Here is a 17,675-nt window from a genome sequence, read left to right on the forward strand (position 1 = left end):
GTTAAGTATTTAAAAATCTGCATACTGTATTATAAATGTTTTCTTCTAGAGTTATGGCTTTTACTTCTATTTAAGGTAAAAATAAATAAAAATATTTAAAAGCTATATATGAAAACTGCCCTTTGGTATAAGAAAGAAAATATTTTCCCAGCAAGTGCTAGAGTTATGTGGAAGTCCAACTGTTAACTAGAATAGAAGAGAAGCAAAGTCCAAGGGATGTAGGCTTTACCCACCTACTTACCTACTGCTGACCAGCAGCAAGGCATTGTCATTTCTCACCTTCCTTTCCTTCATCTCTAAAATAATGATAATATTTCTCATCTTGTCCAGTTTGGAGTTAAAAGGATCAAATGAGGTAGTATGTCAATTTTATACAAAGGAAATTGCTATAGAAAAGAAAATAAGAGGGTACTTATTTTTGTTCTTTTGTGTAAAGTTAGTAGGTGAAAAAGAAAATCCAGTTGAGTTTAAGAATGTATCATGAATCAGTAAGTCTTCTCTCTGTGCCCAGTGACCCTTGTTAAGCTGTCTTCATTCTAAATCAGCATAACTTTGACTGTGACTCCCATGCTGTTGTAAACCCAGACATCAAACCAAGAGACAAGAGCCTATACTAAACTATCTAATATAATATTGGTTGTCTTCTAAAGGAACTCACAATTCATATTGCAAAGCAGGCAACTGGTAAAAATAGGAGCCTATATGTATATAAAAGTCCTTAGGCTCCTATTTGTACCAGTTGCCTGCTTTGCAATATGAATTTTATTTTATATATATTGCCAGGCATGGTGGCACACACCTGTGATCCCAGTACTACACGAGGCTGAGGCAGGAAATTATAAATTTGAGCTCAGCCTGGGCATGTTAACTGGGACTCTATCTCAAAAAATAAAAAAAAGCAGCCAGGCGTGATGGTGCACACCTGTAATCCCAGCACTTGGTAGGCTGAGGCAAGAGGATCATTGTGACTTCGAGACTAGCCTGGCCTACAAAGTAAGCTCAAAGCCAGCCTGAACTGCATAGTGAGACCCTGTCTCAAAAAAAGACCAAAAAAAAAAAGGGAGGAAGGGAGGTGAAGATGTAACTCAGTGCACAGGTCACACCCAAAAAAGTCTAATAGGAACTGCTTTATAGTAGTGAAGGTTATTGAACTGTATCTAAAATACCTGATACATAGTGCCTGATATATAGGTCATTAATAAGTAGAAGCTGTTATTGTTCTTATTAACCAAAAACATTAGCTATATTTTTGCTTGTTACTGAACTTAATAGAGAAGTCAGAAAATGTCAGAAACAAAAATCGGTCCTGAAAAACCATAAACACCTTAATGGGTACATTTTTAGTCTTTCTTGTTATCATTCGTTCTCCTTTTTTTGTATATATGGATTGCTTCCAAATTTTTGCTATTAAAATTTTCCTTCCATGAATATCCCTTTTTGTAAAGCTTCATTTGCACTATTAATTTTCCCAATAGAGTAGATGTCTGTTAATAGGTACTCTAAGTTCATTGCTTCTTAATGACCATTCCCTGAAAGTACAAGTACCTGTGTGTCTCTTAACCATTTCAGGAAGTTAGTTATCTGATTTTTTTCTTTGTCTGCCAAATGTACTTTGTTAAAAACTCTAAAATTTAAAAGGAAAAAAGATAAAGTATCTGGATTCCAGTAAATCTTGTACTCCCATTAGGTTGCATTTTTCTATTTTTCCTGCTTATTTATTTATTTATTTGAGACAGGGTCTCACTGTGCAGTTCTCTGGCCCTTGGAACTTGTGTCGATCCTCTTGCCTCAGCCTCCTGAGTACTGCAATTACAGGTGTATGCCACCATGTCTGGCTTTATACTGCATTTTCCTAGCTGTATAAAACAAAACTGATTTCATGTTCATCTTTTTCTTTTTTTAAAAAAAATTGCCCTTTTAAGTAGCTGAAACTGTTAGCCTTCATTTTCTAGGATGTTTTCTTAATTGTTGGTTGTCAGGTACTACGTGTGTCTAGTAGGTCAAATTTACTTTATTCAAATCTTTCTGGCTATATTAATATTTGCTTGATATTTCAATTTTTTTTGCTTTTTTGTTTTTGTCCTTAAAATTCTAGTGCTGAGCTGCACTATAGTCCTTTTTATTTCATGTTAAGTCAGTCTTGCTGTATTGCCCACATTGGCCTATAATTTGAGTCTTCCTGCTTCAGCAAACCCAGTAGCTGGCATTATAGGCATGTACCACCAAACCTGACTGTCACATTCTTTAATAATTCTTTTTCCCTTTAAATTGATTTTATTAGTACAGCTACCTCAGCTTTTTAATGGTTAATATTTGCTAGATGCTATCCTTTTACTTTAAAAAAAATTATTTAGGTAAAATTCACAGAAGATTTTTAGTTATATGTGTATGCTTAATTTCTAAACCACTTATTTATCTTTTTAGTTGTAACTTCGTTGTATTTTTGATGTAATTTTTATATATCTTATAGCATATAGGTAGATCCTACTTTTAAAATCTGCTCTGAAAGTAACTTTTTGCAAGCTTAGTTTAGTTATGTTGTGATTACTGACATTTTTGAAATTATTTCTACTATATCATGTTATACTCTTCGTTGTTGTTTTCTGTTTTTTCCATATCCCACTGTCCCCCACCCTTTACCCCAACACATACACACTCACTCCTGCATGTTTTTAGAACTGACTGAGGGTTTTTAAAAATTCTGTTTTGGTCATAATGCAGGTTTGGAGATTCTTACATTACTATTCTTTCATGATTCCTGCTAAAAATTAAATGTAAAAAATCTTAAAATATATAGTGTCTTTACTGTTTCCTAACATTCCAGGTACCTTAAACAATTATCCCTTTCATCCTGTATTTTAGTTTTATCTCATTTTTATATTCCAAATTATTACTATTGTTGTTTTATGCAGTCATCATTTAGATTTACCCATGTACTTACCAGTTTCTTTTCCTAATTCTTTGTCTCACATGGTCCTTTTAGGAATCACTTTTCTTCCAGAAATATATGCTTTAGAAAGTCCTTTGGAAAATTCTATTTTGTTATTTCATTTCATTCTAGGATGTCAACTTAAGATTGATAGCTATTTCTCTTAGCACTTTAAAGATACTGTTCATTTGTTTTCTGGCTTTTTTTGTTCCTAATGAAAAAATCTACTCTGAGCTTACTGTCATTTCTTTTTAGTTGTCTCTAGTTGCTCTCAAGATTGCTTTTTATTTTGGTGTTCTGCAGGTATGGACTTCTTTATCTCAGTCTTGCTTGGGATACTCTCTGCCTCCTAAATATCAGGATCCATATCTTCCCTGAAGTTCTGAAAATTCTCTGATGTTGTATCATTGACAGTTGTTTTACTCCCACTCTCCAGTTTATCTTTCTGGAATTCCATCATGTGGAATTTCTTCATCTCTCTGTTCTAGTTCACTGATGCTTTTGTTAGTTGTGTTTAATCTGTTCTTTATTAGGTCCATCTTATAATTTTAAAGTTCTGTTTGGTTCTTTTTTAAACCGGTCTGCTAAGGTCTTAGTTCTCTTAGTTGTATAACGCATGCTTGCTTTGTATGCTGATCTGACAATCCCATTGTCCAAATTTTTATGGAGCTAATGCAGCTCTTTATTGTTTGTGCTCATGCATTGTGACTTGTTTACCAAAGTACTTGGTAATTTTTATTGTGAACTCATACTTGATCACTGATCTTAATCTTCAGGAGTCCTGAGGGATCTGGGATATAATCCTCAGTGAAAATTTACATTTGCTTCTGTCACTTGTCCCCAGTGGTACAAACTTTGAAGCACTTTAATATATCAGCTTGGGTTTTCTAGACGTGCAGTTAATGATTTTGAATTTTCATAGACTTTTTCCATTTTTGATAAAACTTGACCCTATTGTGTTATTTTGCCAACATATCTTTTTTACTAGCCCACCTTTGACTGAGAATATATCCTTCATGGATATAAATCTACTTAAAGAATCTCAATATTGACTCTTCTTTGCTGTTATTTTGTTTTATTTTGGGGGAGGAGATTGAGACAGGGTCTCATTATGTAGATCAGGAAGGTCTTGGACTAACTGTGTATCCCAGGCTGGCCTTGAACTCAAGGCAATCCTCCTGCCTCAGTCTGCTGAGTGCTGGGATTACAAGTGTGTGCCACCACACCTCGCCCAATCAATTTCAATTCTTTACCACTGACTTTTCCTTACTTTCTAATGATCTTAACTATATGTTTAAATTGATATTTGTTATAATTTATTCTACATTTTTATGTGTTTGGAGGTTTCTTAAATGATCTATTTAGAGCACCTGCATTGAAGATAATATGTACTATAACAACCTCTGTTAATTCCTATCATTTTGTTTTGAAATTCTGTATCATTTTTATTGTTTTTGTGTTTTGTTTTTGTCTGTTATTATTTTATTGTTTTTTTATTCTCTATAAAATAAAAAATGATCTGTTTAATAATATTGTCAGAGGCAAGTATCTAGATGTGTTCTTGTATATTGGTAAGTGTGTGTGCATGTGTGTAAATGTGGTCATGGCACTATTACATTGAATCTGGAAAGTATATAAACAGAAAGAGCTGGGTGCATTGGCACACACCCATAACCCCAGCTTCTCAGGAGGCTGAGGCAAGAGAACTGCAAGTTTAAGACAAGTGTGTGCAATTTAGTGACACCCTATCTCAAAATTTAAAAAAACTTTTTAAAGGGATAGGATGTAGGTCAGGACTAGAGCACTTGCCTAGCAAGTACAGGCCCCTGGGTTTAATCCCAAATAACTAGAACCAAAACAAAACAAAAACAATATTTTTAGGCTTTGTGAACATACTTCATCATTTATATACGTGTCTATCATTTATGTTTGTTTTACAGTACACTGATAATTTTCAAATAATTACATATGTGCCACTAAAATGGTTTGATTGAAGAATATTGAATAATTTACCTTTACCATCATGGTTTGTATAAAAAAGTGAAACCACAGGCCTCTGGCATCAGACTACTTGGCTTCAAATCTCAGTTTCCCCTTCTTTGACTGTTTGGACATACTCAAATTAACTAACTTCTCTGTGCCTAAATTTTCTTATCTATAAAGTGCAAATAATAGTACATATCTCATATGTGTGGTTGTGATATATTAAAGTGAGGGCCTGCTGCATATCTACTATTTAATAAATATTAGCAGCTTTGGTTATTTTTTTCAATTTTTCCAAGTCCAGTTTTCATATGTGTTAAAGAAAAAAGATGTGTATATGTATATGTGTGTACACTTACGTGTAATTATCTTTTTATGTATATTGGCTCAAGAGGTTATACTAAAATTAAAAGCAGAGCTCCAATAAATGTTAACATTAGTTTTTATTAAAACAGTACCAGCATTGCTTAAAATTTCAAAGAATACAAAACTTATAAAATTTAGCTGTTTCCTGTGCTGGCTGCTGGTGCTCCTTGTATCCATTTCTGTATTTCTGAGTAGTATATGTATGCTACTGTGTGTCGCCACTGTGGACTTTCAGTTATGGTAGATAGAGATTTAGTTCTCTTGTCCTAGTATCTGCTGTGCTTTCCCTCCCCCAGTACTTCCAATATAACTAGGTTACAGTTCTTGGTTTAATCAACATTCAGTGTTTACATTATTATATCGATGCAATTATTACTCACTATTGAGCATCCCTTCTTTATCTTTTCCCCCTCTTGCTTAATGATTGCTTTTAATTCCTTTTCTAATGTGATTAATTTTTTTGGATCTTTTTACTCTCATAGATTCCAGCATCTCTCAGTGTAACTTTCCTGCAAAGATAATTGCATCGTCAGCCTTGTCAGTTTTAGTTCTCTTCATCCCTCTTGTATCCTGGGAGAGATTTCTGTCCTCTGTGTCTGTGACATATTTCCTCTGAAGTCCTGTTACACAGCTGTCATAGTAGACTTCCCTTTGTAGTCACCCGTAATAGTCTTTTTGTCCTTTTTCTGGATTGAAATCCATGTTGATTTACTTTCTTCTCTTAATGGCATACATCTACTGCTAGACTCATCGGATTTAAAACATAGTACAGCGATAGAGGGACCTGACAATGGCAGCCCTCGAGGACTATCTTGAGTCTACCATTCGCTTTATATCTGGTGCATAGTGTTCTGGGATTGCCCTTTTCCATCATCCTAGGGATTTCCTTTCCTCCTGTGTTCTTTTGTTCCTCAATTCCTTCACTTTGGTGAAGAATATACCCTTTCCTCGCTTCCTGAGGAAGGTTCATAGTAGGTAAGGTTTCTGGATTTGTGCCCTCCGTGTTTGTTCTCATGTTCATGTTTCTGTTGTCCTGGCTTGCTGCTTGGGCTGAGATACAGATTTCTAGACTGGAAATACTTTTCCTTCGGGATTGTGAAGGCATTCACAATAGGTCCCTTGTCTGCTTGATTGCTGATGAAGTATCTAAAGCCCTTTGATGATCAATCCTTTGGGTATCACCTGTATTATTCATTTATTGTGTTGGGGATTTGCATTATGCCCTTTTGATCTGGAAATTAAGGTCATTGGTTCTAGAGAATTTTCTGGAATTATTTTGTTTATAATTTCTTCTTTTCTTTTCTTTTTTTTTTTTCCCCCTCTTTTCAGAGCTCCTATTACTTAGGTGTTGGGTTTCTAATGCTGATCTTTCATCATTTCTGCCGTATTTTCCATTTCTTAATCTCTTTGTTCTACTTTCTGGGAGAGTCTCTTATCTTCCGATCTTCCTTAGTTTTTCCCTTTTTTTGAGACAAGGTCTTGCTGTATAGCCCATGCTGGCCTCAAACTCCCAGTGATCCTCCTGCCTCAGCCTCCCAAATGCTGGGATTACAGGCATGCACCACTACATCTGGATTCTTCCTTAGCTTTTTAGTCTGTTTTGTTTTTTATTTTGAGATGAGGTCACACTAAGTTGCTCAGTTGCCCAGATATGGCTCAAATTTGAGATCTTAGTGCTTCAGCCTCCTGAATGTTGGGGTTATAGGTTTGCCCACCACACCTCATCTGTGGCCCTCTTTTTTTTCTCTTCATACAGATTAAACTTTAAGGTTTCTGCCATGGTGGAAAAGAAGCACTTGCCTGTGCATAGAGTTAGAAAGGGAATCTGGAGCTTTAACCATTTCTCAAACAGCCCTTGCCCAATTCTTATTTTAGCCACTTCTTCTTTTCCCACAGTTCCAGAGGTAATTAGTGCTGTTACTTCTCAAGTTTTTGAGCCTCAGTGGTATAAATCAGACTGGCTCTCCATTTTTTTTCTACTGCCAGCTTATAATTTAGCTTTTTTTGATCTGCTTAATTAGTTATCATTTGCCTATCCACTTTTCCTGCTTCACAGATGTTTTTATCTCTCCTGTTTCTCCCATCCTGTGGGTTTCTTAGAAAAAAAAAAAGAAAGAAAGAAATCTCTTGAGTAAATTAGATGTAAGTGTTCCTTCTTTTATCTTAACTTGGATGTCTCAATATTTTAAAATGGCAATTCCTCATGTATTTTTGTGTCATGAGTGAAATAAGATATTTGCATGTAATTTGGAAAATAGATATCTAATAGTTTTACATTATTGTAGTGCAACCATATAGAAATAACTATTAACACTTTGTTGAGACTCGGTCTCTTCCCCCCCCCCCCCAGGTAGTGGGAATCGAACTCATGACCTTGTGCTTGCCAGGCAAGCGCTTTGCCACTGAGCTAAATCCCCAGCCCCAACCCTTTGTTATACTTTCTGTTAGTTTTTTTTCCTGCTTGCTTCACCCAGTAGACCATTTCCCGTGTGAAGACATAATCTTTGAGAACATTTCTAACAAATGTATAAGGTATAATTGAAAAATGCAGTGAATGTTTAATTTTTAAAAATGTAGCACAGTAAAAGACACATTGCCATTAATCTCCCTCAGAATATTCCCTCTTCCTTCAAACACACTTCTCCCATCATTCTTGCCACTTTCTGAAACAGTTTTGGAAGTCTTCTTTCATGAGTGTCCTTTGTTGTACTATCATGGCTATCTTGTTTGTTTGTTTTGTTTTTGTTTTTCTTCTGGTACAGGAATTGAACTTACGACCTTGCGCTTGCCAGGCAGGCGCTGTGCCACTGAGCTGAATCCCCACCCCCTGTCTTGATATTCCAAATTGGTTAAAAACATTTACCTTTTAGGGGCTGGGGATTTAGCTCAGCGGCAAAAGCGCCTGCCTGGCAGGCGCAAGGTCGTGAGTTCGGTTCCTGGTACCGGAGAAAAACAAAAAAAAAAAAAAAAAACAAAAAAAAATTTACCTTTTGTGGTCATGGTTGACTTTGGGGAAGAGCCAGAGTCACACAGTGCCAGATCCAGTGAATAAGGTAGCTGAGGGCACATTGTAATGTTTTTATGAGCCTACTGCTGGATAGCCTGCAGCAGTAGCATTCACTGTATTTTTAAATCACATCTTATAAAACCGCTCATGAAAGAAGACTTCAAAACTGCTTTGGAAAGTGGCAGTAACAATGGATAAATATGTTTCAAGTAAGGGGGTATTTTGAGGAAGATTAATGGCAACATCTTTTATTGTAATGATTTTTAAATTAAATAAAAATTCAGGTATATTTTGATCACTTCTGTAATTATTTGATTGCATATGTCATGAGCAATTCCCCATATCAGAATATAGCCTTTGAAAACAAGATTTTTAATGGCTTTATAATATGGTCTCCAAGTGATTTTACTGATGTATTGTCCCGTCCCGTCCCTCCCCCATCCCCCGGTACCGGGAATCGAACGCACGACCTTGCACTTGCCAGGCGGGCGCTGTGCCGCTGAGCTAAATCCCCAGCCCCATTTATTGTCTTACTGATAAAAAATGTACATTTTTCCTTTTTTTTCCCCCCTGAATCTAAGTTACTCTAGACCAGTGGTGGTGAACCTTTTAGAGTTTTCAGTGATAACAAATAGCCCGCTGCAGCACACATGCTATAGGTTCGCCACCCCTGCTCTAGACTATAATCTTAGCAGAGTCAGGGAACATCTGCCTTGTTGATGACTGTATCTTCAGTGCTTCATGTCTCACATGGAATGGTGGTTTAGGGAATGTTTCGTTATACACAAAAGTCTATGAAGGGATATTACTAGACTAGAAGGTACAAACATTTTGCAGGTTGTCGATGATTTTTTTTCCTTTTATTCTTTATTCAGAATAAGAAACAAGGATGTAAAAATGAGGAGGTGCTTGCTGTATTAGGCCATGAACTGGGGCACTGGAAGTTGGGACACACAGTCAAAAATATCATTATTAGCCAGGTAAGTTTGAAGTGACTATTTATTTATCTATTTATTTTTTGTTTGTTTGTTTTTTTCCTGTACCGGGAATCGAACTCACGACCTTGTGCTTGCCATGCAGGCGCTGTGCCGCTGAGCTAAATCCCCAGCCCCAACAATTTATTTTTATAGCATAGTGATCAATTTAGAAGTATGGCTGGTATAAGAGGTCATCTACTAAAGAGGTTAAGACAGACTTTACCCAGGGCAGTAGCACATGCCTGTAATTCTAGCTCTTCAAGAGGCTGAGGCAGAGGATAACAAGTTTAAGCCCAGGCTGGGTAGTTTAACAAGATCCTGTCTCTTTTTTTTTTTTTTTTTTTTTTGTACTAAGAATCGAACTCAGGACCTTTTACTTGCCAGGCAGGCACTTGTGCTGTTGAGCTATATCCCTGGCTCTTTTTTGAGGGGGAAAATGGTGTCATTTTATAGTTCAGGTTGGCCTTGAACTCACTATGTAGCCCAGGCTGGCCTCAAACTGGTGGTGCTCCTCTTGCTTTAACCTCTGGAGTGCTGGGATTACAGGCATGTGCTACCACACCCAGCTTCAAAATGTTTTTCAGAAGTCTGGGGATATAGTTTAGTTCTGAAAACCCTGGGTTAAATCCTTAGTACCACAAAAACATAAATAAAAATAAAAAGCATTGAGACTGTAGCTCAGTCATAGAACATCCCCAGGTTCAATCCCAGGTACCACAAAAAAAGAAACTTCATAGCCAGGCTTCTTGTGGAGACTGCCATTGAGGCTCCCTGCCTCAATTTCCTCTGTGTCCTCAGGCAAGTTCCTTAACTTCTCTCAGCCATTTCTTTCACTGAATGATGATACTTCATAGAATTAAATGAATCAGACCTATTAGAGGCATACCTGGAGTGAGGTAACTGTTATGTAAATATTTATTGTTATCATCATCATTGTCACCAGGTTCAGAGTTGTTTAGATGTAAGAGCTGTGACTATCGAAAGGAGCAAGCATAGAGAAATTAGATATTAACATGCTCCCCTACCATGCTGCATATAAAACCTGGGGCACTGGACGTGCTAGGCAAGTGCTGTACCACTGACCTACATTCCCAGCCCTTAACATGCTTTTAAAAAATGTTTTTGATCATTTAAAAGTAATTTCACTGAAAATTGTGTGAGATATAAAGAAGAAAGTAATTCCAATAACATTTCTCCTCTGAGTATTAATACATCAGAATGAGCAGGTTTCCACACAGTGGATGAAACAACACTAAATCCTATGGACTGGTTCTGAGCATATGGTGCCTTCCCTGAGTCTTAGGTGGATCTGTGTACCTGTCAGAAAGGCCAACAAGCTGGTTCTGGGGGATGCATGGCATGGGAAGACTCTGAAGGCCTGGGGCACTTGCCTGTTGCACTACATCTTTAGGTATAAATATGTTTCTGGCTTAAAGATTAATTGGATAAGTGCAGTCAGTAAAACATTAATTAAATCCAAATCTAAGTTCAAATTAAGTGTTCGGTCTAGTAAGGAAAATCACTGTCCCTTCTCTGAAGGAACAGGTCCAGTGGAATTGGCCTAGTACAAGGTGGTGGTCTGGTCCCTAAACTGATGCCTTGTCAAGGCTGGGGTCAGTTGTATCTCCTGACAGACTGGGACCAGCAGAAGCCAGTGGGGAGAGGTCTATTGTTGACTAATACACCAACTCCATGTTTGTCACCTTAGCCACTGTACATGAGTCCCTCGACCAAGTTCTGTTGCTGTAGAAGAGAGGCTGGCTGACCATCACAGAGCAGTTGTCAGCATCTGATCATCAGGACCCTCCTCTCCTTGTGGGACTTCAGTGAAAATCACAGTAGGCCAATGGATTAGCATCCTCTTGGCTGATTTTGGAAGTTTCCCACATACTTTTGGAAGTTTCCCACGTGCCTAAACCTCCCGGTAGCCATCCTCTAGTTCTGCTGTGGGAAAAATCCAGAACTGAAAGGAAACCACTCCACACTGAGGAGTTTGGAAGGCAACTTTAATGTAATGCTAGCAGGCTGATCAGAACCTATTCCAAGTCATCAGCCCAGTTTTGATTTTAGCTTAAATGCATTTTGCAAGCAGGAAGTACAAAGCTGATAGCTGGTTATTATGTGACTGTTACATGGATTACAAGAGTCAAGTCATAAGTTGTCAGATTTGTTTTAAGTAGGTTTACTTAAAAGGAATTGTTTATCATTAGACAGGAACATTTTGTGAGGGAGGGGGTTTGAGCAATGTGGGTAGAGTTGAATGTGTCCTTGAGTGGGCCAGTCTGTTCTGGCCATAAAGTCCTTGAGGTAAGCCAAAATAAAAATTAAATATATACATATTTTTAAGCAGAAAAACACAGATGTTATAGCTGGATGTGGTCAAGTTGACCTAGCCAGGTATTTGGAAAAAAGCAGCTGGATGCAGACAGTCAAGACTAACTGAACTTAGCAGTCTAATACGTGGCCAACAACATGAGCATATCCTGTCTCAACATAGTCACAGGCTACTGATTGATTTTTTAATTTCTCCTATAAGATTTTATAAATTTTCCATTACATTTCAGTGGTGGTGAACCTATGGCACACATGTCACAGACAGCTGTTTGTTATCATTGAAAACTCTAAAAGGTTTGCTATCCTTGCTGTACTTTGTTTCAAAGCCCTCATCCATCTATACATTGGTGGCCCGCTGCCAGTAAATCACTATATGTCCTCAGCTCAGGCCCTGTCTCCTCCACTGAGCAGACAGTGAGACAATCTACTTAAAGTTGCCCTGGCTGGGAGTACTTCCCTCTGCACTGCCTTCCAAGCTGGCGTATTGTATTGTTATATGTATGACAGGCTCCAGTGTTTTCTTCTTCCTCAGTTGAGTGACTGTAGGGAACTCCTCGTGAGGAAAGACTGATTGAGGGGCAGAGTGTCAGGAGTCAGCACACTAGAATAGAAACAGCTTCTTGTTAGCTTCCTTCTGCCTTCTGGTTTGCTTCATTTGCACACCTTTGTGTACACATCTGTCTGATGATGGATGCCCTGAGCATACCAGTTTCTGGCCGGGTGGCTCCATAGCATCTACTTCAGGAGGAATAGCTCAGATGTCTTATGGCCAGGAATTCAGTCTACATCTAGGAGGGCCCAGTAGCAACCCAAATGTTATTTTCAAAAGAACAATAGTTACTTGACAAAAGTGGACAGACTATGCATGTGGGCATATTCATTATGAGTTTTCTTTTGGAGTTTGTCACTGGGACCCACTGTGTGATTAGGACTGAGTCAGAGAGCCTGGGCCCCTGGTGATGTAAGCAACAGCATGTGGATTAACCTGGTAAATGGCTCGGAACAGCGCACTTAATTATAGTATGTGTGGCCTCTAAGTTTCTAAGCGAAAAGAATGGTATTTGTTCTGCACGTTTACTTGAGGAAGTTTATGGACTGGTATAGGCTTTTGGTCCCACCCCACCTTTCTTATGTATTGTTTTTTTGTTTTCCATGTTTTTTTGATCTTCCTAAATGTTCTGTACAGCTACTAAAGTCCTCCCAAAGAGAACTGAAGGGAAACCTGTTGCTTTGGAGCCTCACATTATGGTTGGGTTGGAGGCTTTGTGTCTGATTGAGGTCTTATAAAACAAATCCAGAATCATTCTAGTTCCTTCACTTTGGAGTGAAAATATCCCAATTCTATTGATTACATCCAGACCCTCAATTATAAGAGACCAACTCAAGCCTTCCTTTATAGAAAACATTTAACATGAACATTTACACATTTGGGAAATTTTATTTTCCCTTTGAAATTAAAAGGGAAACTATAAACTACCGAAGTAACTTTTGTTGTGTTCACACTAATATCTTTCTTAAAATTCCATCATGATTCCCTGTTGTGCTTTTGTGGTGCTACTTATCCCCCAGTGAAATGCTGAACAATAACTTAAAACTTCATGTCATTTTCTAGATGAATTCTTTCCTGTGTTTTTTCTTATTTGCTGTATTAATTGGCCGAAAGGAGCTTTTTGGTGCGTTTGGTTTTTATGATAGCCAGCCTACTCTAATTGGACTGCTGATCATCTTCCAGTTTATTTTTTCACCTTACAATGAGGTAATGTATAATCTTCAAAATTCTCTCACATAGCCAGGGATTTAGCTCAGCAGCACAGCGCCTGCCTGGCAAGCATGAGGTCATGAGTTTGATTCCCATTACCCCCCCCCAAAATTTTTTTTCTCGCAGAACACTTTGCCTGTTGTAGTTCTAAGCCCTTTAGGGTAGTATAAAAAGAAGTCAACAAAACTGTACAGCCTTAACAAGTAGTTGAAATATTCTTTTAGTCCCCTGATTGACTCACCATTATGAAAAAGTAACAGAAAAATCCACGCAAAAATAAATAAATGCTTACATGCATTTATTTATCTGTGGAGTGGGACTAGAGAATTAGACTTAGGCAGTGAAAACCTTGCTATCACACATGCCTTAGAGATTGAGTAGATGGAGACCAATGTTGGGAGGCCGTGTCCTAGGTGCCCTAGGCCATGTATTCACAGTGCTTGGGCAGAATCTTCTGTGTGAGGGAACAAAACCAATGATAATTGAGTGTATGTGTGGCCAGATTAAGAGAGGCTGCATGACAGTATTCCTCTGATTATGGATTTATGACCACCTGCCTAAAATAACTCAAATATCCCATCTTTATTTAGGTATATTTTTAACTCAATTACTAAATAAATATAAGGGAAGGGGGAAAACTCAACTACTAAATATAAGGGTAAGGGGAAAAAACCCTCTGAACAACCCTAACATAGGCCACTAAGGATAATCTGCAGCAGCACTCCCACCTTTACATGGAGAAGACTACCCTGTTCAGTTGGACCCCAGCAGCTATTACTTAATGAGCTTGTTTATCTGATTTGCACTCCTGTATAAAGCAGGTTAAAGAAGAAAACCAGCCAGGTGTGATGGCACATACCTGTAACCCTACATTCAGGTGCCTGAAGCAGGAGGATTGCTGAAAGTTCAAGGCTAGCCTGGGCTACATAGTGAGTTCAGAGGCAGCCTGGACTACATAGTGAGACCCTGTTTCAAAAAGACAAAAAAGAAGAAGAAGAAAATTAAACATACTGTAATGGGAAATCACACCGTAGCAATGATTATCAGCTCAACAACAAGGGAAGAAACAAAAAAAAAAATTTATTTAAGTAAATCAGGTATGGGAGCATATGCTTACTGGTATAATTGTAGCGCTTAAGAAGCTGAAGCAGTAAGACCAAGAGCTTGAGCCTCCCAAGTGCTGGGATTATAGGTGTGTGCTGCCACACCCAGCTAAAAAAACCTACAGTATCTTTAGTAAGGATGTTATATGCGCATACACACACACACACACACACACACACACACACACCCCTATTTGAGCCACAGGAGCGGGGCAGCTAAAACTGTCTTCCTTTCCTTTTCCAGGTTCTTTCTTTTTGCCTCACAGTCCTAAGCCGCAGATTTGAGTTCCAAGCTGACGCATTTGCCAGGAAACTCGGGAAGGCTAAAGACTTATATTCTGCTTTGATCAAACTAAACAAAGATAATTTGGGATTCCCTGTTTCTGACTGGTTGTTTTCAATGTGGCATTATTCTCATCCTCCGCTACTAGAGAGACTTCAGGCTTTGAAAAATACAAAACAAGACTGAGATGCCTGGAGTCTGTGACAGAAGACATTTCTGATTATTTCTGTCCTGGCAGCATGTTCCTGCTCTTGATGTTTTTAAACTTTTTTTTTTAAAGAGGGAAACAATTAGGTACAGAAAAGCCCAGATTTAAATATATTTAATATCTCATTTCAAAAATGATTTTAATAATCAATTTCTTAAAACACTGGATAAAATTTTGAAGCTTAATGTTTTTAAAGGCATAGTTTTACCTTTAACATCTGATTTTCCATTAGTTTGTTATTATTTAAGAAAATGCAGAACTTGTTTTATGTATTTACACATGTGGGTCTGCGTGTAAGGGCTGTGGGTGCACATGAAGAGGGGGCACCTCCTCCACCTCCTCTGGTCCTTTCTGCAAGGTGGAAACAGTCCTGAATCCCAGTGCTTGTGGCTAAGTTGAAATTTGTGTTTACCTTCGTGCAGTTGTGATTTAACCTGGCCAATCAGTGTTTTCAATAAGAAAGATAATGGTTGGAAATGTTACTTAAGTGACAGTTATTAGAAATACGCTCTGCTGTTCTACTAGATTTCAAATCTCTTCTTTCTCTTGCTGCCCACTGATCAAAAATTTCTGTTAGTGCTTTGAAGTTAGAAATTACATGTTGGATGTTTTAAATCAATGACTTTTTAAAAATAAATGTTTCATTTTTTGCTTTTGTCTCCACCTGGTAGGTATGGTCCTACCTAGGGGGATGTTAGCTTTTTTTTATTCATTCTGTTTTTTAAATTTTTTTTTGAGACAAGGTCTTACTGTGTAGTTTCGGCTGAGCTGGAACTCATTATGCAGCCCAGACTGGCCTCAAACTCACAGCAATCCTCCTGCCTCAGCGAGTGCTAAGATTATAGGTGTCACCACTGCACCCAGCACTCATTCATTCACTTTTATTCAGTAAAAAGTGTATTCTTTCATTTAGCAGGAATTACCATGTTGAACAGGCAGAATATGGGAAAAAAGAAATTACATTTTAAGAGACATAAGGGACAAATACTAATGATTCTTTTAGAATATTTCAGGAAAAATATAGTTTTCTATCTCTTTCAAGGACAGAAGAGTTGGTTTTTATTTTTGTAATTTTTAGCAGTAGTCATAAGTACTAGTAGGGCTGGAGCCATTTGTAAAACTTAATAATTCTTGCTGTGTAGATAATGTTTACTTTCCAAAAATTGTCATGAAAGATTCCCAGTTTTAAAAGTTGTATGTTTGACCACTTCACATCTGTCCACTTTTTGAATAAGAACTTATTTTGTGTCTAATACTCCCCTCTCACTGGTAATGTTTACTTTCTGGGTGTTTATTCCAAAGTGGGGTTGACTATGTACCTTTGGTATCTGGCCATATAGTCTTTTGCTCAGCTGACATTTCAGTGATATCTTCACATGGAAATATAATAAAAATTAAAATCTAGTTTAGTACTGCATTGTTTATTTTCCTACAGCTAACATGGAGCAGCCCCTGTGGTTTTTATCCAGTGTCTTTTTCTTATACTTCAGGCTCTGAAAACTGCCTTTTATTACTTCTGTGCCTTTAAATGCAAAGTTCAGTTCTGCACAAGTAAAACATTATAAATTGCCAATGTAGACTTGTGTACCTTGTCTTTAATTTGATATAATTTGTGTGTCATGTATTGCCCAGATGTGTGTTTCTTGGCCTTAGAAGAATGAGGTGGTGATCTGTGAAGAGTCACATGAAGAAGTAGCCCTAACTCTGAATGTCATCAACACTGTCCCCAGGCCTTACACAGAGTCCTCTTCATGACTTCCTTCTTCTCCACAGACAGTGGTTCTTGCTGATGTTTCCTGAGAAGATTGATTTGGAGTCATTCCTTCTTCATTTTTGTAATTTTAAATTATCTCTGGCCTACCCGGCTGCTCCAGTTGCCTCTGGTCTTCCTGACCTATGAGTATGGCACAGTAATTAGCTTTGTAATATGTGACCACTCTTGTTACCCAGTGTCTGGATGGTGGGAGCTCAGGGAGGATAAGAGAAGACTGGTGGGTTCCTGAGATCCTGGCCAAGAAGGGAAAGAGGAGATGGGCCAGCCAAGGGAGGAAAGAGTGGCACTCTGCGTCCTAAGAGTTGTAGACAGGACCAGGGTCAAGTAGAACAAATCCTTGGGTAAAGAGGCGTGACCCTGGCAAAGTACATCTCTGATGCCAAGGCAAGAGTTTGGTCTGTGTCTGTATACTGCCTTTACCTGAGTTAATCCATTGGTGAAATCTTTAAGAGCTGCTAGTAAATTCTGCCTCTGTTTGGGTAGGAGCAAATTTCCTGGAATAAATGGAATGACTTTAGTACCAAAGATGATGGTCTGAGCTTTCTCCATATACTCTATATGCTCAGTGGTAGTGCTTATCTTTTGTGTAGATTTCCCCTTTCTGAGGAAGCTTCCTTCTGCTTGGTCTTCTCCATCAATGTTTTATGTACTTCTACACTTAAAAATATATGGTTTTTGACTGTTTTGAGTATTCTATCATCAGCAGAAAACTTGCTAAATAGCAGTTGAGGGCCTGAAGTTCTGTCCTTAGGGACTGTACAAAGAAAATTACCAAGAACATGTAATCTGAAACTTGTATCCAAATTTATAACAAAAAACTTTTTTGGGGGGAGGGAGGTTGTGCTGGGCATTGAACCCAGGGCCGCATACATCTAGGCAAGACTTGCCTACATGCCCAGCCCAGCCAAAATTTTAAGGTCAAAATTTTATTTAAGACCACAACTGGGTTGGG

At 38.0% G+C, this 17,675-nt stretch overlaps 1 protein-coding gene across 2 annotated transcripts in view; it reads left to right on the forward strand.

Annotated features, from left to right (window-relative positions):
• The window catches only part of Zmpste24 (zinc metallopeptidase STE24), a 51,886-nt gene extending 36,163 nt beyond the window's left edge, over window positions 1–15,723 (forward strand). For both annotated transcript variants that reach the window (XM_013507804.1, XM_005410552.2), the window contains 3 exons: window positions 9,161–9,265; window positions 13,209–13,352; window positions 14,703–15,723. In XM_013507804.1, coding sequence (XP_013363258.1) covers window positions 9,161–9,265; window positions 13,209–13,352; window positions 14,703–14,927 — 474 coding nt within the window. In that variant the 3' untranslated portion in view covers window positions 14,928–15,723. The remainder of the gene's footprint in view (window positions 1–9,160; window positions 9,266–13,208; window positions 13,353–14,702) is intronic.
• The last annotated feature ends 1,952 nt before the right edge of the window (window positions 15,724–17,675 follow it).

The sequence above is a fragment of the Chinchilla lanigera genome, unplaced genomic scaffold, assembly GCF_000276665.1.
Source record: "Chinchilla lanigera isolate Chin_1 unplaced genomic scaffold, ChiLan1.0 scaffold00136, whole genome shotgun sequence".
NCBI classification, from domain to species: domain Eukaryota; kingdom Metazoa; phylum Chordata; class Mammalia; order Rodentia; family Chinchillidae; genus Chinchilla; species Chinchilla lanigera.